Raw genomic sequence first — 26,420 nt, forward strand, 5'->3', positions numbered from 1 at the left:
ATTTTGACACTGATTCTAAATTATCGTAATAAAAATTTTAATTTCATGAAGAAATAAATAAGTTTCATTTATTTGAACATTTAGAACTTTAGAATCATCTTTTCACTGCTTTTATAATATTTCACGTTTTTTTTTCCTAAAAACTTTTCAATACTGTTTTGGCATTTCTTTTTCAAGTAAATAAAAAAAAATTTGAATTTAGCACAAAATACAGATATACATAAAGTACTCAACACAAAAATGAAACTACTTTGCGGAAATTTTAAAAAGCTACATTATTCTTATGTAAAGAGTGAACCAAAAGCTTTCAAGTAAGATTTAAAGTTTCTTTGAAAGTCAGTGAACAATTTTAAACAAGTTTCTTATCTTTACCTTTAAACCGCGGTTTAAATTTATATGAATAATTCAATGTATATAGTGATATAATATGTATATCCATGACAGATTGTTACCTTTTAAATAGTAGAAAAAAAATATTTAATTGTGAATTATGATAATGAGACATTTTTTCTATTTTTTTATTCACTTTTCCAAGAATATGTAGATATTATTTAACGCGGGGAAAATATTATTTATATGTAAATTCATTCGTTGACGTAAATCATAGGGAATATTTGTGGAAAAAAAATGATAGTGATCGTGGTTTAAAAAAAAAAAAAACAAGGAAATGTGTGTGTATATTTTTCAGTAGTCGATATGGGCGAGGGTTTTTCTTTATATAAAATTGGAACTTACGATCTGCCGAGTTTGGGATAACGGGGGGGATGAAAGGGGGGGGGGGTTAACGTCAGATATACGTTAAAGGTCGTATCTAGGAACGCTACCTTCACCTATCTCGACTTCTATTCTCAGCCTCTTTCATATGCAAACCATCTCTGGCTCTATTGTATAGTGTATTCTGGTATATCAGGTAGACGCCTCGGTCCAGTCTACCACACCTCGTTTATTTCTCGTCTTTTTCGTTTCGTTCTCATTTTTTTTTTTTTTTTTTTTTTTGACTTTCCAACGCTAAGGTATGGCCATTCCTTTCAACGGTATGTAGATAAATGGATAAACTCGCTAATTAAAAGTTTCGCTTTGTCCGCGAACTGACTAAAATACATTTATGGTCAGAAAAGCGGTCGTTGGTCGAAGCAGCGAATCGTGCTTTCATTTGCTTAGACTTTAATATCGAGAAACCTAAAGGATTTCTCCAAATTGCTCAACATTTTTTAATAATTAAAAAATTGCGCAAATTTTTTTCGCATTTATACTATCATCTCATCAGGATGATGGGGAGAAGTTAGAAAGTTGAAAGTTTCATTTATTTACATACTTTATCTTTTTTTTTTTTTATTTTGGTTTCGTTGTAATTCCTCTGTATATAAAAATCTCCATATTTAATTAATTTGCATTTTTTTCTTTGGGTGACTTTTTAAATTATTGTTTAATAAAAGAAGATTAAGAAAAATTTAATCTAGACTCTAAGGTTTGGTCATTAAATTACAAATGTAATTTTAGATTTTAATTTTTGAAAATTAAGTGATATAGCTCAATATTTGATCATATGATTTGAATTTTAAAACTTAAAGTTCGGAATATTCATAATAAATAAACAATTTTTGTAAAATTCCGATCTGAATTTATAATAAAAAAAAAGTGGTTTAACTAAATAGAATAAACTGAATAATTTTAAATTCACAATAAGAAAAAGGAGAATTAAATATTTTCCTTTTCCTCCGTGTTCAATAATCCAATAACTGAAAACAACACTCAGAAGAATAAATTATAAGAAATACCTCTTCCTTTCGATCATAAATTATTTAAAATAAAATACTATTCTTGCAATAGGAAAAAATTTATTATTCATAAAATTAATAATCAATAGCTATTATTTTTCATAAAGGAATAATTTTTCTTTCGCAGTTTTAAATATTCAATATCATTTTTTGCCGATAAGATGAATTATTATCTAAATTAACTTCAAATTGATTTTTCACAAATTATATACACAATTCAATAGTTCGAGATTTAAAATAAGGAAAAGAAATTTTATTAACCTATAGAAAAAAAAGTGCTTATCCTATTTTTAAACATGCTCATGCAAGTTTTTCGATTTCTTTTTGGGGTTATACATGCAAAATGACATGCATCGAATTTAATAACTGATAAATAATAATCATATTTTTCGAGAATTAAACTTTTTTAAAAAATTTTAATAATAAATTAAAATAAATACCTTTTGAGAATGTAAAAAAATATACTTGTTGCTAATTGCAGGAAAATTTATAAAAATTTAGGTTCGAGTGGCAAATTTTTCAAATTGAAAAAATATTAAACAAAATAAAATAATTGAAATAATGCCTAGTAAAATTTTTATTATCTAATTATCATTCTTTCAGCTAATTATATATTATACTCATTAATATAGGTATAATTTTTATTTTCTTTCTATTTTTCGGAGAGTTACTCGTATTTTTGTTGTCGTTGAAATTTTCTACATTTTGAAAGTTAATATTTTTCAATTGTCATATTAAACAGTCAACTGTCATATTGCATTTTTTTAATTATGTTAAATTTCAAATTATTTTTAAATATAAATATTAAATGATTGTAATTTTGGGAAAATTCTTTAAAGTGATTGGCTGTATTAATTTGCGAGGAAAAGGGAAATTTCATGAAGTTAATTAAAAACTGGAAATTTGAGAGATATATAGAATCTTGTATTGATTAAACCTTGCACGAAACTTGGTAATTGCAGAACTAAATCTCACTTTATATTAGAAAGCCTGAAGTAATTTGAGTAGTCTCATTTACGCGTAATAAACCTTCTGTTGCATCAACTAAATTCGTAACGTGTTTCATCCGCTTCACTTGAATACATTAACACATTGAGTTACAATATCTCTAATTACACATTTGCCTTAAACATATTTTGACTATTGCACTTTATATTACCAATAATATTTATCACAATTATGGTATTTAAAAATTTTTAATAAATAGATTTAATTTTTTTTTTAATTTTACGTACATTAGCGACATTTTTTTATTTTTTTTTATTATAAAAAATAATAAAAAATTGTAAAAAAATAAAATAATTATTTATTAATGATTGATATTAAGAAAAGAAAAATTATTTTACCTATAAGATTTTATCAATGAATTGCGGAAAGAAGAAAGTAACAAATATTTAATGAAAAACGAGATTGCTTTTCAGTTTGATAAAAAAAAAGGAGAAAAAAATTCAATGAAAGAAAATGTTTTAAATTTGAGCCAATTACAAAACTTAAATGGATAATAAAAATTCGAGAACTTGAATGTTCATATATATTGTAGAAGATCGATTGCTCAACGAGTATCGAGAAAGTAGGGAAAATATTTTCCCATATAAATTCTATATTCGCGATTTCTATCGTCATATATATAAATTTGTGTGTGTATATATACATAGAATGAGAGAAAATTGCAACTTTCTTTGAAGGTGATGCGGTTAAGATTTCGCGACTTCAGTCAACTTTCTTCTTTTAAGATAGAGTGCAAGAGAGAAAGAGAGGCACCTGATACATAAAAGTACCTCGTTACGTTTTACCTGACAGGAATATTTAACAAGATTCTGAGCTTTTTGGTACACTCTCTTCAAGAACATAGGACATTTCTTTTTTAACAAATTTTATTTTATTTTCAATTGAGAAAAAAAAGGAATAAGGGACACTATTTGAAAGTTTGACAAAAAACTTTCAGGTCGTTTTCTAATTTTCAACACTTCGTTACTGCAATCTCAATATCTTCACTGTTATAAATTGGCATTCAATTGGAGAAAATGAAACTCCTGTTAATTTAACGAACCAAGTTTTATGCAAAGAATATAAGGGAAATGACCTAAATATTTTGATGAAAGAGAGAGAGAGAGAGAGAGAGAGAGAGAAAGAAAGACAGAGAGAGGAAATATAATCGCATTATAAATTTAAATATTTTCTTTTATGAAAAAAAGAACAATTATTCTTCTAGTAACCCTAGTAGAAATTTGTCATAGTATCTTTAAGGGCACTGGACAGTTCCACTGGAAAATTTCGAGGCACTTTACAGTTAAACTGGCTAAAAACTATAAAGTGATGTCACGCTAATTTCTTCAAGTTATTGTCCAGTCAAATTTTACAGTTTCTGATCATCAGTCCTGTAGAAAAACTATACAAAATAATTCACTTGGAAATGTCAAAACTTTCTTTATATTGACGTTACGTATTAAACACGTACAAATTTGAAAATATAACGTTAAATTTTTTTGTCAACAAATTAAATAAATTAAAATTTTACGAAACTATATTTTTACTGTTGGTGTATCTATTGTTCCGTATAATAAATGATTTATAATAAATTATCTGTAAAATTATTTTTAAATAACTACATAATTAAAAAAAAATATAAAAATTACTGATTCTTGAACACATGTCATTTTTTTACATTAAACAACATTCACTTTTTCCTTTAATTAAGCACAACACTGAAATAAATATTATTATTTTATCACACTACAAACTTATAAGTAAACCCTAATATGAAGAATTAATTCAGTTCAAACGAAAAATATCTAGCGGTTTCGGGGAGCGAACTCGGGTCACACTGGGACGAAATACCTAAACGCACGCTTTACGCATCACGGCCGTTCTAGTCGATGGACGATTCCGGAAAAATAAGAACCATACTCTACCGGCAGGTAAAGCAGTTCCCTTTTTCATCTTTTCTAGCTCAACTGGCGAATTACTGGACAGCTACTGCATAACACTCTAAAGTTGAACTTATTGATTATTACTGTATAGAAGTTCTGTCTGTCCAGTTATTCTCATGGTACTGTCTAGGCGTTCCGTGAAATTATGTTTCAAAGTTTGTCGTGGCGTTAGCGCTACCGTCAGTCCAGCAACTGAACAGTGTTGTGTAGACATTTTCCATAAATACATCAGAGTATACACTGAAAGAAATAATTCGCGGGTGTAACTAGAATTATGTCTATTTTTTCCGTAAGGAATTAGTAATAAATTGTTACTGTCTACTGTCATTAATTATAGACAGTTCTGTTATTCAGATCGGAGAGCTATACATATGTCAACGTCAATTCATCAATGTAAAACATAACCTCACTTTATTGGACCAATTCTAACTTTTTGTATGTAACAGGTTTGTTAAATTAATATTTATACATATAATAAGAGTATATAATCTTGAAAAGAAATTGTCTTCTGAATTTAAAAAATTAGTTATTTTAATTAACTCAATTAATTGAAGCGAATTTTAAAAAAATTTTTTTTTTCTAAAGGAATTGTCATTAAAAATAAATTTTGATTGAAAAGAAATTTTTATTATTAAATCAAAATTTTAATATTAAATAATTTAAAAAATTTGTTATTTAGTTGTCAACAGTAAAATAAAAGAACAAAATTAAAATTATAAAAACTATAAACTGTAAAACCAAAAGATTTATTTTATAGAAAATATTTCGAAAATGTCAATACACAACTGTTTAGTTACTGAAACTGGCGGTAGCGCTAACGCCACGACAAACTTTGGAACATCATTTCTCGGAACGCCTCGACAGTGCCATGAAAATAACTGTACAGGACTTCTATGCAGTAATAATCAAGTTCAACTTTATATTTTCTTTAACAGTGTTATGCAGTAGCTGTCTAGTAATTCGCCAGTTAAGCTAGATTAAACTTCCATGACTAAAACTGTACAGTAACTTGAATAAATCTAGTCATGCCACGACAAATTTCTACTAGGGAAATAGATCCCACGTCGAAAAATTCCATGGAATTTCCGTGGAGATTTTACAAGTTTATTATATTTTAATATTATTTTAACAATTTCTATTATGCTTAGAGTCTAATAATAAATTTTGTTGCAATTTATTTGCAAAACTTGAATGAAATACGCATTTTGATAAAAAAATTACAACAAAACTTATTATTAGACTCAAAACAAATGTTAAAATATTATTAAAATATAAAACATACAGAATTTCCTTGACTTTTCTCTGATTTCCGGATAAAATTTTGACTTTTTTTGTAACCCTAAAGAATATTCTGATTCACTCTAAAAATTAAAATACTGAAAAAACTGTTCTATTATATATTACATTTAATTAAGAATTTTTTTAATTCTAAAATTATTCCAAAACACCAATAAATTCTTTTTTAAATAAATATTTAATCATTATTATTATTATTCCATAGGAATTAAGATTTTCAAAAAAAAGAAAAATTATTTACAAAAATTTTAATAAAATCCTTCCCAAGAATTTAATTATTTTCATAAATAATAAAATTTATCATAGGATTTCAATTATTTTTAATACAATTTTAAATAAATTTCTTAAAAAAAGTAATTATTTTCAAAAAAATTTTTCAAGAAACAAAAATACAATTACATTTCAGAAATAATGAAATTCTTCGCTGAACTTTAAATATTTTTAAAATCTACTATTTTAATAAAATTTCTTAAATGAATTCAAATCTTAAAAAAGAATGTAATAAAGACGCCTTGCAAGAATTCAATTATTTTTATAAATAATACAATTCTTTACAGAATTTCAAATATTTAAAAAAAAAAATGTAATAAAAATTCGTTGCAAGAATTTATATTATAAATATAAATTTATTTTCGTAAATAATAAAATTCTTCACAGGACTTCAATTATTTAAAAAATATTAAATAAAAATTCTTTACAGGAATTCAATTATTTTCTTAAATAATAAAGTTCTTCAAAGGATTTCAATTATTTTTAATACAATTGTAAATAAATTCTTCAAAAATTAAATTTTTTTCAAAAATATTCAAAAATCAATTATTTTTTAAAATTCATGCTATAATGCTTTTAATATTCAATTATTATGTAAAATTTTAACTGAAATTCATTTTTAAATGAATTATTATTAGAAAATTCGACGAGAATTCAATTGTTTAGATAAAAAATAAAAACTTTATTGAATAAATGAATGTTTTTCAAAATTGAATCCTCATAAAGAATTTTATCAACAAATTTTTAAATGATTGAATTTTTTCGACGAATTTTAATAAAATTTTTAAGAATAATTGCATTTTTCGAAGAATTCAATTGAAATTATATTAAAAATAATTAAAATTCATTGATGAAATTTATTATTCATGAAAATAATTGAATCTCGGTAAAAAATTTTATTATTAACAAAAATAATTTAATGTCTGCTTTAAATTTTATCAACACTTTTGTTAAATAATTGAAATCTTTTGAAAAATTTTATTAGAAAATAGTAGATATTGAAAATGATTGAATTGAGGAAAATTTTTGAAAATAATTAAAATCTTGTCCTAGAATTTTATTAAAATTTTTAAAAATAATTGAATTTTGGAGAAGAATAAAGATGTTAAATATTGTTTAAATATTTTTAAAATAAAAAACTTGCAAATTTTCCATGGAAACTCCACGGAAATTCCATGGGAAAGTTCCATGGAATTTCCAGGGGGTACTTACATGGAATTTTTCGACGCGTGGGAGAGGAATAAGTTCTTTTTTCTCTAGTTTTTTATTTAAATTTTCTTTGTTTCTTATTTTTTAATTTAATTTTAACTCTAAAATTATAAATTATAAATTATTATTTAAGTATATTTTTTGTTTTATATTATTTTTGTTTCATATTATTTTTTGTATATATGTACTGTTCGTATTTATTTGTATTCTGTTCGTATTTATTTGAATCGATTGATATTTTTGTAGGTATTTAAATTTAGGTAAACTGTATGTTTTCTTTGATGTAATATGCTAGAAGAAAAATTTTAATTTGAAAAAAACAGATTAAGGACCGTACATTAAAAAAAATTGTTAAATAATTCAAGTTTTTATTTGAAGAAATTTTCATTTTATAGGGAAAATTTTTCCCCGTTTGAAATTTATTTTCCACATTAGGAATCGACTATTAATTTTTTTTCTACGCCTCTAATTATATAGTTATTTTTTTTACAAAAAAATTAACCTTATCTCTAAACATAAATTAGTGAATTCCATTAATTCAAATTATTTAAAATTTTTACTAATTCTTATCAATATTATTGTTTAATATCAATTAATATTAATGATTTTTAATTAATATTAATATATTTTAATCAATTTCTATTAATTTTACTAATTTCAATCAATTTTTATTAATTAATACTCTCTAAATTTGAATTAGTGAAAAGTCGTCTGCCAATTTAAATTAGTAAAAATTCCCACTCATTTCTAGTAAAATTTTACAGTATCATTTAGAAAATAAATTTTTTTACTAAAGTTTTAGTAGAAAGTTACTATGAATTAGTAGAAATTTTTACTAGTACTTTAAATTATCGGATGACTTTTGACTATTTCAGACTTAAAAATTGCTAATTTTACTAAAACTTTAGTGAAAAATTTAGTAAATAATATTAATAACTAATTAATTTAGTAAATAAGTAATAGCAATTTAATAATTGTAAATAAATAATTGTAATTATATAATTAGGTAATTAAAATTTAGTAAAATTACTTAAGTAATAGAATAGTAAAACTTTACTAAAAATTAGTAGAAATTTTCACAAATTTGAGTTAGTGACTTTTCACTAATTTAATTTAAAAAATTGTAAATTTACGACTTTTTTCCAATATTTTTTTTACTTTGAATCGACTAAAGAGACTTTTTTTGCGTTTAAAAGTCGATTCAAGGCCTGTAGTTATATATTTACCAATAAAATTAGTTATTTCTTACTAATAGCTGAAGCAAAAAGTAAGCCAAAATTTAACTAAAAATGGAATATTTTTAACTAATTCAGATTTAGAGAGTACTTCCATTTATTTTATAAAAAAAAAAAATTTATTTTTCTGCACAAACTGCACACTTGGTGTCAATAAACCAAAGCGTGCTGAAAGAAAAAAAAAGATTTCTAAATTTGCAAGACCTTTGAAGCTACTATTCTGGTAAATGTGAATTTTTTTTTCCTATTTTCGATGCATAAGGCAATTTGGTTTCGAATTATTATTTCTTTCAAGTGCTTTTGTCTTTTTATTATTGTTATTATTATTATTATTATAATAATTAGAGAAACTGCGTGCGGCGTGCTCAGAAGGCGTTTTAGAATTGCATTGCAATTCTTCAAAGTGCATACTACCCTTAATTATCCTACTCGTAGAAACTGACAGGAATTGTTTTGGCTTATAGCTACTCGACCCAAAGTAAAGGTGCCATTTATCAGAAAGGGCTAAATTGTGTATCTAATCTGTATCAGTCGGAAGTAACATTACTGGATTCCTAACAATATACCGAGAGAAATGTTTCTCCTTGTCTTCGCTTTTGGCAAAATTATTTAACTCTTGGTAGATGAGAAAACGAACCGACAATTCATTAATTTTAAATTTAATTATTCTTCATCTTTGTTGAAGTTTTTTTTAAATCTTTTTTTAATTTTTTATTTTTTCTTCCTCATAGAGGAAGGATTGTATTTTTTATTTTTATTTTCTGGAAGTATTAAGAAGGAAAGGATGTTAAATTTGAATTAATTTTACGTATTTTTGAAAATTTTGAACAATTTTTATTCTCTTGTTTCAAAAATATTTGCAATTTTTATTATTTGTCTCCTAGACTTAATCTTTCAAAATATTCTTTTTATATTCTTCATCTTCCACAAATATAGTATTTTCGAAGACTTAAAGTAAAGATGTATTCCTAAAAATACGAATTAATGAAAAATTTAACCTCCAAAATTATTTAAAAGATTTTTAAATGACAGTTCACTGTCAAAATAATTTTAAAGTGAATTAATAAAATTCAGGAGGAAAAATTCAGTGAGACGTGGTGACACTTCATTTTTTTTTTGCAATGAACGTCATTTTGTACGGAATTTAAAAATTACTGAAGAAAAATTTTAGATAAATTGATTTTTTTCTATTTTTTCCCGAAATTGGAAAAAATAATAAATTAAATTAAACTTCTTTTTATGAAAATATAATGAATAAAAATAAAAATTTGAGAGAATATAAACTTCCTTTTTTAATATGAATTTAAATTTTTAAATTTTCATTGTACCTACGGAAAAAATTAATTAACTTATTGAAATAAAAAAAAAGTACAGTCAATCACAATTTTTAATTGAAAATAAAATTGAGAATTTTAAAAGTTGTTTATAAAATAATAATAAAACATTTCCATTATACTGATTTGTCAGTTATATTTTTTGGTTACAAAATATTTAATTTTTGAAAAAAAATTTGTATAATTTCTGTTTTTGAATCACAATTTTTAATTTAAAATCTATTTTAGAATACAAAAATTTATTATTAATAAAAATTTTATTAAATTTTATTAAATTTGCATAATTTTTATTTCTTCACCACAGTTTTTTTTTTAATTAAAATCTCATATATTTTTAGAAATGAAGGGAAAAGATTTTTTATAAATTCGATAACAATTTTTAATTGAAAATAAAAACGAGAAGTTTAAAAATTTTTATAAAATGAAGGAAAAAGTTTTCTAAATTTTGCTCTGTCAATCATAATCTTCTTTTTATGAATAATTAAATTATAAATTAAAAAATATAAAATCAAACTCTTATAAAATGAAGAAAAAAGTTTTTATAATTTTGACTTGTCAATCATATTTTTTTTTTATGAATAATTAAATTATAAATTAAATATAAAAACATTTCTCTCGTTATGGAATTTTTTTTCCAAATCAGTTTTACTCAGAGTAGTTTAATTTTTTTACTGTTGATTTACAATCGATAGTAGCGGATATACTTTTACGATACTGGGTTCTTCCTACTTATTATGTTAATTTACAACCGAAATTGTAGTTTTTCTTGCAAAGTTAATAAGTTACTGATGCTTTTTTTATGTTTTAATTTATGATTATGTATTTTTCAGCGTTTGAATAAGTAATTTTATAATTTCTTTTTATTTTTCAATTTGTAATTTGCAATTCGATATTTCTAGGGGAAGAGAATCATTCAACAAGATGAATTTATTATAGAAATGTAACTTCAACTTTCTTCTCGAAATCAAAGTGGGTTAAAATAATAATCATTCAGGGCACGAACTTCTCGGTCCTTAAGGTCGATAGAGGTGACTTTGTATATTTAATAATTAAGTTTCAATGTAACACACTTCAAAGTGTAGAACTTTCTTACTATATACATTTATAAGTAAAAGTATGTTAAATTTTAAAATTATTTTTAAAATTATTTTTTGTCATATTTATGGTTCACTGTAAAAGTTTTTATTTATTATTGTTTCTATCTTTGAATAATAATTATTTTCAAAATTTATTTGAAATCTTAATTTAAAAATAATTAATTTTTATAATGAAAAAGAGAATTTTATGCTTTTCGTTCGCGCTTTTTTTGAGGATTCAATTTTGAAGTAAAAAATAAAATTAAAAAAAAGCTATATTACAGAAGGAAATAATGAGTCAAAGGGACAATTTTAAGAGGAAAAAATGTAAAAATCAGTTTGTACCTCGGAGGTATGTTTCTATACAAGCTGTTCCAAATTTTATGCCAAGTGGTGTAAAATTGAAATAATTCTAATTGTGTACAAAGACTTTTTTTCATTCTGAATTTCAAATATCTATTTAAAAAAAGAAATAGAATTCCTATATAAATATTTCACTAATTAATTATCAGATTAAAGAATCAGTAAATGCACAGTTTTTATGTAAAATTTCAATCTCTCAAACGAACGACAATATTTTTTCAATATAAATTTTTTAATAAATTACTCTGTAAAATTAAAATAAAAAATTTGATAAATTTATAAAATAGAAACCAAATATAATTTATTTGAGACAAATAAATATTTTCAAAATTTTGAACGTTCAAAGAAGCGAAATATTTTCGGAAATTTTACTAATTGGTAATAAAAATTAAATTTTTTTTACACTTAGAAACTTTATAATTAAATTTTTGAACAAGAAGCAAAATTACTGTAATAAAAAATAAAAAATTCAAATAAATTCTTTAAAAGAATTAAATTAGGATTTTCTAAAATTTTAATAAAATTCTTGTCAAGAAATCAATTAATTTTATAAATAATACAATTCTTCGAAGGAATTCAATTATTATTCTCAATTTTCTTGATAAAATTCTTTGCTAGAATTCAATGATTTTCAATACATTAATTTTTTAAATTGAAAATATTTAAAAAGAAAAATTATTTAAGGGCATGTGGAACCAGTTTTTTCTTAAGTTATTAAGGTATAATATTTTCAAAACATTATAATATAGAAATTCTTACAATTAATTTTTTTAAAATATTTTAAAATAATTTTTGATAGTTTTTCAATTTTGAAAAATTTAAGGATATCAAATTGTATTCGCAACACTTTTGATTCGTTTTTTGTCTCAATATGATATCCACAGAAAAACTGTGAGCTGGTAGAGTAGATTCGTAATTATGAAAAAAGCTCTCGGTAATCAAGTCTCTCTTTGAAATAGGTTTAAAATGTTTTTTTTATTTTCCTTTTTTTATTTGGTGTGGTCAAAGTATAAAATCTTAATTTTTCGATAATTTTCCAAATTAAATTTGTTATCATTAGGGGGTGAAAAATTTGAATTTTCATATATAATAAAATGGCAAGCAAAAAGTATACGCTTTGCAAGATAAAACGAAATGTCGGTTATAATTAACTCGAGATAGAGTGCAATTGAAGTGAATCTCATGTAGAGTTTCAGGTCAAGTTGCGGTTTTGCGATCCGTGAATAAAATGGATCGAACTGAATAATCGCAGGTAATATACATATATATATATATATATATATATAAAGAGAGATGGATGTATATATATATATATATATATATATATATATATATATATATATATATATATATATATATATATATAAATATATATATATATATATAAAAGTGGTTTTGATAGCGGCGAAGTGCAGTGAATGCAGTGCTGAATTGCAGGCACGCGCAGAGTGCAGTAGTTATATAGGTCTTTAAGTAGGTCCATTACAGCAGGCGGTCACGTTAAATGGTATGATAGTTACCCGGGCCCTGGTGCCACCATGATTTCCACTCGCGGAGGAGGAAGGACTCACCCGGTATCCACCGAGATCATTCACCACACAGGTGAAGGTAGCGTCTCGACCCTGCGGGATCGTTACATTCTCAAGTGGGTAAAGGAAGTCTGGCTCCAACCCCGTCACTGAAACATAAAAGAAAAAATGCGGTTCACGATCAAAGAGCACTTGGCAACACGACACTTTATTCGTTTTGTATAATAATAGGGGGGGGGGGGTGGAAGTGAAAATCAACTTTCACAATTCCAAAAACCCCTCTTTCTCAGGGATATAATTGTAATCAGACCATTTCCTTAGGGTGGAAAGGAAGGAATATTTCACAAAAGGGGTTCAAGGTAGAATCTTTACATCGGAAATGTCTGAGACGAAGTTTCAAACTGTTTTCATTGGTTGCAGTTTTATTTTCAAAAATTATTGATAAAAACGACATACATTCGGACGACAATGTTACTTATTTTTATTTTTAAAAATTTTCTAAAAGTCCATCGTTTCGAGTTAAATCATAAACTTCAGGGACATATTAAAAACAAAAAATTATTTAAAAAAAAACACATAATAAAAAAGTATGTAGTAACCATTTTTAAAAAAATGGAAAGTCTAACAAAGTCAAAGTAGTCTGACTATTTGAATATGACAGACTTCCCAATTGACTTTCCATTTTTTTTTTAAAAACTGTTAATTGAATTTAAGAAAAAATTGATTGAAATTTTGGAAATCATTAAAATTTTCTTAAATTCTATTTAAAATAATTAAATTTAAAGAAAAATTGATTGAACCTTTTTAAAATTTTATTTAAAATAATGGTAACTCAAAGAAAAATTGATTAAAATTTTCTAAAATTTCATATAGACTAATTGAATTTAAAATGTTGAATTTTAAGAAATTCGGTTTTTCGAATTTTTGATAATTTTTAATAATTTCAAATTTTTTACCAAAGGGTGATGACTATTAAATAAGTAAAGTGTTTTTGTAAAGTCCAAAAATAATGAAGCTAAATGCCATAAAACAGAAGAAAAACTGTTGAATTTTAAGAAATTCTGTTTTTCGAATTTTTGATAATTTTAGAATTTAGATTATTTCAAATTTTTTACCAAAAGATGGAGACTATTAAATAAGTAAAGTGTTTTTGAAAAGCACAAAAATAATGAAGCTAAATGCCATAAAAAAGAAGCAAAAATGTTGAATTTTGAGAAATTCGGATTTTTGAATTTTTGATAATTTTTAATAATTTTAGATTTTTAACCAAAGGGTTGAGATAAAAAATTGGGTAAAGTATTTTTGAAGAGCACAAAAATAATGAAGCTAAATGCCATAAAAAAGAAGAAAAACTGTTCAATTTTAAGAAATTCAGTTTTTCGAATTTTTGACAAATTTTAATAATTTTAGATTTTTTACCAAAGGGTGAAGACTATTAAATAAGTAAAGTGTTTTTGAAGAGCACAAAAATAATGAAGCTAAATGCCATAAAACAGAAGAAAAACTGTTGAATTTTAAGAAATTATGTTTTTCGAATTTTTGATAATTTTAGATAATTTCAAATTTTTTACCAAAGGATGGAGACTATTAATAGGGTGTTTAACGGTCAGGGAAGTTAGGGAATGTCAGAAAATGTCATTAAAAGTCAGGGAAATTCTAAAAATTTATACAAAAATTAAAATTTTTGTGAATAAAAAATTTTTTTAATTTAAAAAACCTTAGAAGATTTTTATTATCGTTTGCTTATTCTATCATTAGATATTAAATTATTGTCAAATATGCCAGTTACCATATTTATGTCCCATGAAAGCAGAAATAAAATTAGTAAAAAGTCAGGGAATTATTTTTTCAATCCTTGTTAAACACCCTGTAATTGGAACTTTTTAAAATTTTATTTAAAAAAATTGAATTAAAAAAAAATAATGGAATTTTTAAAAAATTAAATTTAAAATATTAGAATTTAATGAAAAATTGATTAAAATTTTTTTTAAATAATTGAACTTTTCTAAAATTTTATTTAGAATAATTGAATTTAATAAAAAATTGATTGAAATTTTGGAAATAATTCAAAATTTTCTAATATTCTATTTAAAAGTATTGAATTTAAAAAAAAAATGATTCAATTTTTTGAAATAATTCACTATTTTCTAAAATTCTATTTAAAATAATTGAATTTAATAAAAAATTGATTGAAATTTTGGAAATAATTGAAATTTTTTAAAATTCTATTTAAAATAATTGAATTTCAAAAAAATTGATTGAATTTTTAAAAATAATTCAATATTTTCTACAATTTTATTTAAAATAATTGAATGTAAAGAAAAATTGATTGAAACTTTTTTAAATTTTATTTAAAATAATGATAATTTAATGAAAAATTGATTAAAATTTTCTTAAATTTCATATAGACTAATTGAATTTTAAAAAACATTGATTAAAAATTTTTGAAATAATTAAAACTTTTAAAATTTTTTTTTAGAAAAATTGAATGAAATTTTTGTTTTTTAAAAATAATTTAAATTTTCTAAAATTTTATTTAGAATAATTGAATTAAAAAAGAAATTGATTAAAATTTTGGAAATAATTAAAATTTTTAAAAATTGTATTTAAAATAATTGAATTTGAAAAAAATATCTGAAATATTTCAAATAATTGAAATTTTCTAAAATTCTATTTAAATTATTTGAGTTACAAAAAGAAAATTTTTTTGAAATTTTTAAAAATAGTCGATGGAAGTAAATATCCCTGAAAAAGTTTTAAATCAAGTAGTTTCTGCTTCTAAAAATTATAATTTTTTATAATTGAACTCCCCTTGAATTTCTTTTTCAGAAATCTGGTAAATAGTAAAAATTTCTCGTCTGCAAATCAGGGAAAAATAAAATGAATTTTTTGTGCGGCAACCCTTCATTTAGATTTCTAAACTTTTTATTCATTTAGTCGCTAGGTTAAAGTAATTATATTCTTCATCTGTTTTTTCGTTCAGGTTTTTATTTTTAAAATAACTTTCGTTAATTAATTTTAACTCCGAATACGTTTTAGAATATTTATTAAACTTATGAGTCTAAAATTATTTAATCTTCACTGTACTGGTGTAATTTTTTTTAACCTAAGTAAAGTTTACAACGTTTATCATCAACGATTCTAAAAAAATTGTATTTTTTTCAAGAAAGATAATATGTTTAATTAATTAATTTTTTTACAAAATCGTTTTCTCTAAAGAATAATTTTTTGCAATTTTGCACGTACAGTTTTTTTCATAAATTAAAAATCTGTTATTATTTGCAATTAACATTTTTCCCCTAAATATTAAACAAATAAAATGTTAAATTGTTATATTCACATATATATATAAAAATTTATTGAAATTTTCATCATATAGGCAATTAAATCTCACCCTTTTTAATTGGCAATTTATATTTAAAAGCCAATAATAATTATTAATTAAAAGACAAACTCATTATTATCTCTCTCATCCAATTATATTCATTATTATCCTTTTTCTTTAATTTAAAATTTTCCTTGATTATTTCGATAATAAATGAAAACACAATTTTCAACAGAATTTTAATCGAATAAGCAAAATTGAAAACATACACACTATATTTGTTAATTTAGCAAAAAAAAAATATATTCCGTCATTATGCTGCAAATATATATACTCATGTATATATTGCTTGTTGAAATGAAATAAATATTAAAATATGAAATTGCACAAAAAGCATTACTTGTCACGAACGACTGCCTTTGCGTGTGCAAATATTCCAAAAAGACTTCTTGTTTACTCAAACGAACTAATTTGAATATTATGCATTTGAAAAGGTAATATTCTGAGGGAAGAAAATGTGTGTTTCATAAATGGTTTTCATGCGCTAGAAAATTCATGAATTACTTCAAATAACATGTATATATATGTATATACATGTGCGCACAACTGTTATTGAAAAATGTATGAAGTTTCTTCTTTAAAAAAAAAGAAAGAAAGTACAAAAAAAAAATGTCCTACTTTTGCGCGTATGAAAAAAATTTAAAAGAGAGCACTTGAAAGCATTTCTGAAATGTTCCTATCGAAATGGGATGAAAATGGATGTTACGTATAGATATATAAATGTACAATAACGGAAGGGAAAAGATGAACAAGATTGAAAATGACGGTCGAGACGCGACACGCGCGAACTCGAATCGTGTTAGAAATGCTGTCGAATAAGGGTATAACATGTCGGCGTATTGAATTTGAATTTACAACGCGTAAAGATCTCTGTGATATATATCTTGGAAGGCGACGTGGCATGGTATGCGGGGGTGCAACATTGCGGGGTGAATTTTACGAGGGTATTTACATGGGCGCAATATTTTATAGGCCACTTAATGCCAGGTCACGTTCTGTCTCGTAGAGTGAGAGAGAAAGAGAGAGCGCAAGACGACCCACCTATGAATCAAAGTGCGCTTTAAAGATTTCTTTTTCTCATTCCATAGTCACGGGAAACGGATAAGGAATTTGTCGGGCGAAATTTTCCTTTTACCAGAAATATATCCGAGAGTACGTTTATAGGGCACAGTTACAAAAATTGGCCACATGAGCGCAAGCTTTCTCCCTTTCTCTCTCTCTCTCTCTCTCTCTCTCTCTCTTTCTCGACAACGAATAAAATTCTGATCTTTCCTTTTGCATATCGTCCTTTTCAAACCCTAAAAACTCTCTGAATAACAATTCAAGTGGGAAATGCTTTTTCCGAGAAGCAAAAAAAAAATCCATTCTCCTCTATATGAATTTTATTTTTAGAATTGGGAGTAGGGAGTAAAAAACATTCATTTACTGAATTAGTGACCAAACGGTGGGAAAAAATTTATTTCGCACAACCAAATTTTTGTTGAGGCAACACCAGTGATGCCAGACAAATCTTCAAACTTTTCTTATTTTTATCTTTAGAAATCTTTAAACTAATAAAAAAAAAATGTCTTCCGATTTTGGTTACAATTTTTTCTAGAATATGATAAATGAAATTAAATTTGACAAAAAATTTTAAAGAAATAAATTAATATTGTTGTGTTTGAAACTGTTCGCAGTTTGAAGTCAGCTTTTTTTGCATCTTAACTTTTTTAATAAATTTTCTTTTTTAATGTTTGGAATTTTAAAAATTAATGCACTGAAAATTACTAAATTCTTGCAAAGTTTTTATCAAAAAATTTGCAAATAATTAAAGTCATTTGACGAATATTTTCGTGAAATTTTTATTAAAATTGTTTTGAAAATAATTGAATTCCTGCGATGAATTTTACTGTTTTTAAAAAAATAATTGAATTCTTCCAAAAGAATGTTTTATTAAAATTTTCGAAAATAACTTAATTTTTATCATTAAAAGTTTTTTTAAAATAATTTAATTCTTGCGAAAAATGTTATTAACATTTTTAAAAATAATAAACAAGAATAGTTAATTATGTAGTTAATATTCAATCTGAAATTATTCCAAAATTACTGTTTATATTTGAAAATATAAAATTTTTTATTTTGCAAAATAATAAATATAACATTAAAATTTACGATAGTAATGAATAATTATTACATTTATTATTATAATCATAAGAATTTAAAGAACAAAAATTATAATTTATCTTAAAAAAATGGTTTATTTATATTATTTAAATGTTTTTAAATATGGAAATTTCCCGCCAGACCAGGAAACCGGGAAATGACAGGGAATTTTTTTAGAAAGGAAAAAAACGGGAAATGTCAGTGAATTTTGATCTTGACCTGGATTTTGGAAATTTTTTTTTTAAAACATTGATTATTTTGTGAGAAAAAATAGAAATATTTATTTTAATACTTATTAATTATATTTCATCAAAAACGATTGAAATTTGAATTATTAGAAATTTGAACTAATTAGAACCAGCGTGATACGAAATTTGTAAAAATTAATTTTAAAATAATAAATAAATAAGTAAAGTTTTTTTTTCAAAAGCAAAATAGACAATTACAGAATTTAAAATGACATTTATTTCAAATAATTTAATTCTTAAAGAGTTGCTTCAAGGGAAAAACAAAATCAAAATTTTTATGACAAGGAAATAAAATTTGTTTGAGCTAAATTGTATTTATATTTGAACTGAATAAAGTTGATATCAACTAAATAAAATTTATTTAAAGCAAATAAAATATTTAGTTAAATCAAAATTAATTAATTGGTAACAAATAATTTCCTGGATTATCTGTGTCAAACATGTATTTTCTTTCTTGATGAATATTTTAAAAACAATCGCTACATATAACTGAAAAATTAATTAAAACGTTATAAATTCTTCCAACTGAGAAATATTTAATAATAATTCTTATAATGCACATTATTTATTTACAATACCGACACATATCACTTTGTTTTTTTTTAATTTATAAATTAAACGAAAAATCGAACTGATGAGGCTGTCATTTTTCCATTTACACATGCTACTTTTGAGTCAAACAAATATTTTTTCCAATTTAAATAAATACTCTGTTTGAAGAAAATAATTTTTGCTATTTTACTTATAAAAAAATTTCTTTATTTAAAATGAGAAAATTTTTATTAAATTGATATAATAAATCCATTACTATTTGTAGTTAATCCAATATTTGTTAATAAATATTAATTTTTGAATAATTTCAAATTGAAAAATTCACCTATTAACTTCATAATTAACTATTCTTGTTTATTATTTTTAAAAGTGTTAATAACATTTTTCGCAAGAATTAAATTATTTAAAAAAACTTTTAATGATAAGAATTTAAGTTATTTTCAAAAATTTTAACAAAACATTCTTTGGAAGAATTGAATTATTTTTTATAAATAGTAAAATTCATCGCAGGAATTCAATTATTTTCAAACCAATTTTAATAAAATTTCACGAAAATATTCGTCAAATGACTAATTAATTTCAAATTTTTTGATAAAAACTTTGGTAGAATTTAGTAATTTTCAGTGAATTAATTTTTAAAATTCAAAATATTAAAAAAGAAAATTCAAACACAACAAATATTAATTTATTTCTTTTTTCTTTCTTTTTTTTGAGACAATTTTGAAGAAATGGGAAGAAATACAAAGTTTTTCTTCTCCTCTGAAATTGATAAAATCTCCTTTTATGGAAAAATAGTGTCGGAAATTTTTTTTTGAAACGCTTATAAAAAAAGTTGCAAGGCAGTTATGTTCAAGAGGGTACAATTCAGAGCGTAGTCTTGGGAGATACGTGCTTGGATTTTGTAAAGTTCGTGTCGCGCGTTAGAAACACCACACACAATTGTAAAACGAGGTCTTGGCTTATAACTTTACTTAGATTGCGAGCAACGAATGTAATTACACCTTTAATCAATTTGGATAATGTCCCAGGAACAGTCGTGTAATTGCTGATTCGATTATAGTCCCCAGAGAGAGGTGGAAAGCCAAAAAGTACTTTTCTACTAACCTAATTCTTAAATATATAGAGAACTATTACAATCTTTTAAATGCAAATATATATATAATCATTGCTACTGACAAAAGAGTCATCGTTAATAAAAGATTTATTACAAGGGTATTGAAAATAATGACAGTTTATAATATAATCTTTTTAATTTTAGTAGAAAAGGACAATTTTAGTCAGACGAAAGCTTTTAAATTCGTGTCATTTCAGTATAAGTAGTACAAGTCGGTTATAGGTCAGACATAAATTCTTCGAATTTTAGTATCAGTGGGGAACGTGAATTTAAAGTCAGACGTTTTATATTTTTTACTGAATTTTGCATTGCGAGTGAGAGACAGTTTTAGTGGGAAACTTCAAATTATTCTATCTTCTTACATTACCAATACGAATATAAATTAAATATATAAAAATAAAAATTATATACTTCAAAATTAAAATAAATTATAGGAAAGAAAATTTCCAATAATTTATAATGACAGAATTTTTAAAAAAACATTTTTTGAATGTTCGAAATTCATAATGTTTTGAAAATTTAAGTTCATTTTTTATCAGAGAAAAATTCAATTTTATGTTCAGTTTAATTCTTACTATTGTCAAAAACTGTACAAAAAGGTTTTGATTAAAATTACCGGTAATTTAAAAGTTCATAAGGTGAACAAAAATTAAAATTCAATTTCCTGACTTTTCCCTGACGAATTTTACTATCTCTGTAAAAGTATTTCTTTTAATGTGCCTATATACAATAACAATTAGATATTCGATTACTTTACTGTTTAATAATTTAATAAATCTGTTTATCTGTATTGTTAATTAATTTATTTATGTTTTATATTATTTATTTTTTTCATTTTTTGCATTATTAGTTAATTATTAATTTTTTATTGTTTATTTTATTATTTATTTTTATTCATTCTGTATCATATTTTCTACAATTTATTTATTTCGTTTTACTTTTATTCTTATTATTCATTTATTTCGAATAAATGGAGATTTGTTGGACATGAATTTTGATTTGTTACAAGAATTTTAGTATGATTTATATATAATATTTTGTTTCTGGTTGCGTTGATTTTAAATATATGTAAAATGGATAAAAAAAGAATTACATACGTGTCATTTATCAGGTAATTTCGTAAAATGCTTTTAAAGGTACTCAAGCTGACTGTGTGTTTTGTGCAGGTTATATTTCATCTTGGCGTTTTGTTATAATAACGGCTATATACATGTATATATAGGTACGTGTTAGAAAAAAGAGAGAATAATGAATGTGGACGCGCTAACGCTGTGTTTTAAATGTGACCTCGGCCAATTTACATGCCATTTGTTGCAGGTTGTTTTATTCGAAAAAGAATCTTTTGTTTGCGGATATGAATATATTTCGGAAAAGAAATTTCTTCTAATGTAATTTTTTATAATTCTTTCTTTCTTTATTTTTTTTTTATTTTTTCTTTCGTTCTTTTTTTCCTTTTTTATTTCTTTTTTCTTTCTTTCTTTCCTTTCTTATTTCTTGTTTCTTTCTTTATTACTTTCTTCATTCTTTCTTTAAAAATATGTTTCCCCTTTATTTATTCTCTTTGTTTTTTTTTTCATTCAGTTTTTCTTGTTTTTCGTTTTATTTTTTTATTGATTTTAATTAATAATATTAATTTTTATTGATACATTAGTATATTATTTTTTTCATTTTCCTTATTTATTTTTTATTTTAAAAATATTTTAACATTTCCAGGGTTGTCATAGGTTAGGGAAATTAGAGAAAAGCCATGTCAAAATTTCAATTATCTTCAAAAAAAAATAAAATTCTTCTCCAAAATTCAATTATTTTCAAAAAATTTAATAAAATTCTTGGACAAGATGTCAATTATTATTTATTTTCAAAAATTTTCCTCAAATCAATCATTTTCAATATCTATTTTCTAATAAAATATTTCAAAAGATTTCAATTATTTAACAAAAGTGTTAATAAAATTTAAAGCAAACATTAAATTATTTTCGTAAATAATAAAATTTTTTACCGAAATTCAATTATTTTCATGAATAATAAATCTCATGATTGAATTTCAATTATTTTTAATAACTACAATTTTAATCAAATTCTTCAAAAAATGCAATTATTCTTGGAAATTTTTTTAAAATTCGTCGAAAATGAGGATTCAATTTTGAAAAACATTCATTTATTCAATAAATTATTTATTTGCATTTTATTTGTATTTAAATAATTTAATTTTCGTAGAATTTTCTAATAATAATTGATTTAAAAATGAATTCCAGTTTGAATTTTACATAATAATTGAATATTAAAAGCATTATAGCATGAATTTAAAAAAATAATTGATTTTTAAATATTTTTGAAAATAACTAAATTTTTGAAGAATTTATTTACAATTGTATTAAAAATAATTGAAATCCTTTGAAGAACTTTATTATTTAGGAAAATAATTGAATTCCTGTAAAGAATTTTTATTACATTTTTTTAAACGAATTTTTGTTAAATTTTTTTTTAAATAATTGAAATTCTGTAAAGAATTGTATTATTTATGAAAATAATTAAATTCTTGCAAAGCATTTTAATACATTTTCTTTAAAAAATTGAATTCATTTAAGAAATTTTATTAAAATAGTAGATTTTAAAAATATTTGAATTTTATCGAAAAATTGCATTATTTGTAAAATATAATTGTATTTTTGTTTCTTGATGAATTTTTTTAAAAATAATTACATTTTTTGAGGAATTTATTTAAAATTGTATTAAAAATAATTGAAATCCTATGAAAAATTTCATTTTTTATAAAAATAATTAAAACTTAGAACAAATTTTATAACATTTTTTTAAATAATTGAATTTATGTGAAAAATTTTATTACTTGTAAAAATAATTGAATTATGGGGAAGAATTTTATTAAAATTTTTGTAAATAATTTATTTTTTTTTTGTTGAAAAATGTTATGGAAATTTAAATTTATACAAAACGTGAAGATATAATAATAATTAAATATTTATTTAAAATAGAATTTATTGATGTTTTGGAATAATTTTAGAATTAAGAAAATTCATTATTAAATGTAATAATAAGTTTTTTGTATTTCATTCAAGTTTTGCAAATAAATTGCAACAAAAGTTTATTATTAGACTCTAATTATAATAGAAATCTTAAAATAATATATTGAAATATAATAAAGTTGCAGAATTTCCACGGAAATTTCATGGAATTTTTCAACGTGGGAAAAATTAATTGTAAATTGAATTTTTTAAGTGAATAATTAAAATAAGTGATTTGAAAAACTGTGGACATGTTGACTGTAGGTATAAAGATAGTTTTTTGACTGTACACGCGAGGAATGTTGTTTTTTCTCGTTAAAGTAATTGCTTTAATGTGGAAAATGTGGTGCGACAGTATCAGTGTTATTGAGGGGAATTGACTCGAAGCAAAATTTCAATATGAAAACTGAATTTGTGTGTGTGAGTGCGTGAATATGTTGGACAGAAAGTCGGAAATGTCGATTGTCAATACAGGTGGAAGACTCATATCCAAAATGTCATTTACAGGGAACTAGATATTTTCCTGACAAATTCACATTGTCAGTTCTCGTTTTTTTACATTTCATTCCTTTTTTTTCCTAAGAATTTAAATACAACAGTGGTTTTAAAAAAATATTTCATTATTTCCCATTTCTAATTAGTAATTTTTTTAATTTTCTTTTCATAAAATCCCCAAGGGTAATAAAAATATAGTCTTAATTTCTGTTTCAGATATATTATGCGAAATAAAAAGACCATTAATATTTCTTCGGGTTTATTATAGTTTGACAATCTTTTTTATAGGATTTGATATAAAACTTTTTTATTAAGCTAATTAAAATTGGTCCAAAATGGTTATAGTAAAAGCAGTGCAAGTTCAGTAATTGAATTAAATAGTTCTTGAAAATTGAATTTAAATTCGTGTTATTGTTTTCTGATCAGAAAGAAACCGAGAGAGAGAAAAGAAAGAGGGAGAGAGAGGAAAATAATTTCAAAATCTATTTGAGGGATAAAGAATAATAATAAATATTGTTATTTTGTTATTAACTAAATATTCTCGTATTTTCATCAATAGAAATGTTTATTTTATGGAAAATTTTCTCCACTTTAATTTCTATTAAGCATTTTACTCTGAGCAAGCTATTGTTGTTTGTTGTTTGCATTAAAGTGTATTATATTTTATGTACAATTCGCCTTTTAATTACCTTGGGTTCTTGCAGTTAATATATTCCATCTATTTTCACTTATTATCATTTTAATATTCAAATATAATCGACCTAATTATATACAATAAAACAGCAGTAAATAAAATCAAAGCAAAACAATTTTTCATCAAAATTGAAAATATTAATAAAAATGTAAAATTAAAATTAAAAAAATAATATAAAATAATAAAATAAAATATGAAAAATATAAAGAAAATAAAAAACTAAAAAAATTAAGTAAAATAAGATAAATACAAAAGTAAAGTAAGGAAAGAATAATAAAAAATTAAAAAAAGTAAATAATTAAAACTAAATTTATAAAATGAATATAAAACGGTATTTTAAAATTCGACTTTTTTTTCTTGTACAGAATACCGAGGGGGTAAAAAATTTAATGTAGGTCGTCGTGCTATGAAAAACTTACGGAATGTACATCTTGGGGAATTTCTTTACATTGTCTAAGTGTATAAATTTCACTGTTAGTCATACACTTGTCGACAAAAAATTATCAAAAGTTCTAAAAATTAAATTTCTATCAAGTTAAATAAAAAGTCAATATATCTAGAATAAATATATAAATATTAAATCAACAATTATAGTTTAACAACAATTATTCGTAAGTTCAAATTAACGATAACTTAGATGAAAAAAATTTTGTTATCGAGTTAAAAGAAAATAATAAGTCCAGATGGAAAAGAATTAGCAAATATTTATTCATTTTATTCATTCCCCTAGTGAACTTTCCTAAAATTGTTCTTCTTTACTACTTCTTTTCTTCTTTTACGATTTCCTACTATTTTTATATTTTTTTTAGATTTATAACACTAAAAGCTTCTTTTTTCTATTTCCATTTTTTTTTTTTTTTTTTTTTTTTTTTTTTTTTTGAGAATCTGTAATAATTTAAAAATATTTCTAATAGTTGAAATTAAAAATTTATTCTCTAAAATTGTAATAAAATTCTAGGAAGTAATTCAAAAAAATTTTATTTTAAAATAGTAATAAATAATTAATTAAATAAATGTTTTTAAAAAATTCTTTAACTTGATTCAATTTCCATGGAAATTTTGCAAGTTTTTTTATTTTAAAAATATTTTAACATTTCCAGGATTGTCATAGGTCAGGGAAATCAGAGAAAAGCTACGTCAAAATTTCAATTATCTTTAAATATAATAAAATTCTTCTCCAAAATTCAATTATTTTCAAAAAATTTAATAAAATTCTTAGACAAGATGTCAATTATTTTCAAAAATTTTCCTCAATTCAATCATTTTAAATATCTATTTTCTAATAAAATTTATCAAAAGATTTAAATTATTTAACAAAAGTATTGATAAAATTTAAAGCAAACATTAAATTATTTTCGTAAATAATAAAATTTTTTACCGAGATTCAATTATTTTCATGAATAATAAATCATTGAATTTCAATTATTTTTAATACACTTCGAATCAAATTCTTCAAAAAATGCAATTATTCTTGAAAATTTTATTAAAATTTGTCGAAAAAAATCAGTTATTTAAAGATTTGTTGATAAAATCCTTTATCAGGATTCAATCTTCAAAAACATTCATTTATTCAATAAATTATTTATTTCCGTATTTGAATAATTGAATTCTCGTAGAATTTTCTAATAATAATTGATTTAAAAATGAATTTCAGTTAAAATTTCAAATAATAATTGAATATTAAAAGCATTATAGCATGAATTTTAAAAAATAATTGTTTTTTGAATATTTTTGAAAAAAAATGAAA

General features: G+C 22.9%; 1 protein-coding gene across 4 annotated transcripts in view; it reads right to left on the reverse strand.

Moving 5' to 3' along the window:
* LOC122504372 (lachesin-like) overlaps positions 1-26,420 on the reverse strand; it is a 203,160-nt gene that overhangs the window by 45,144 nt on the left and 131,596 nt on the right. For 3 of the 4 annotated variants that reach the window (XM_043615456.1, XM_043615455.1, XM_043615457.1), the window contains one exon: positions 13,012-13,169. In XM_043615456.1, the coding sequence (XP_043471391.1) occupies positions 13,012-13,169 (158 nt within the window). The remainder of the gene's footprint in view (positions 1-13,011; positions 13,170-26,420) is intronic. The other variant, XM_043615458.1, reaches the window with a different exon arrangement.

This window comes from Leptopilina heterotoma, unplaced genomic scaffold, assembly GCF_015476425.1.
Source record: "Leptopilina heterotoma isolate Lh14 unplaced genomic scaffold, ASM1547642v1 Lhet_293, whole genome shotgun sequence".
Taxonomy (NCBI): Eukaryota; Metazoa; Arthropoda; class Insecta; order Hymenoptera; family Figitidae; genus Leptopilina; species Leptopilina heterotoma.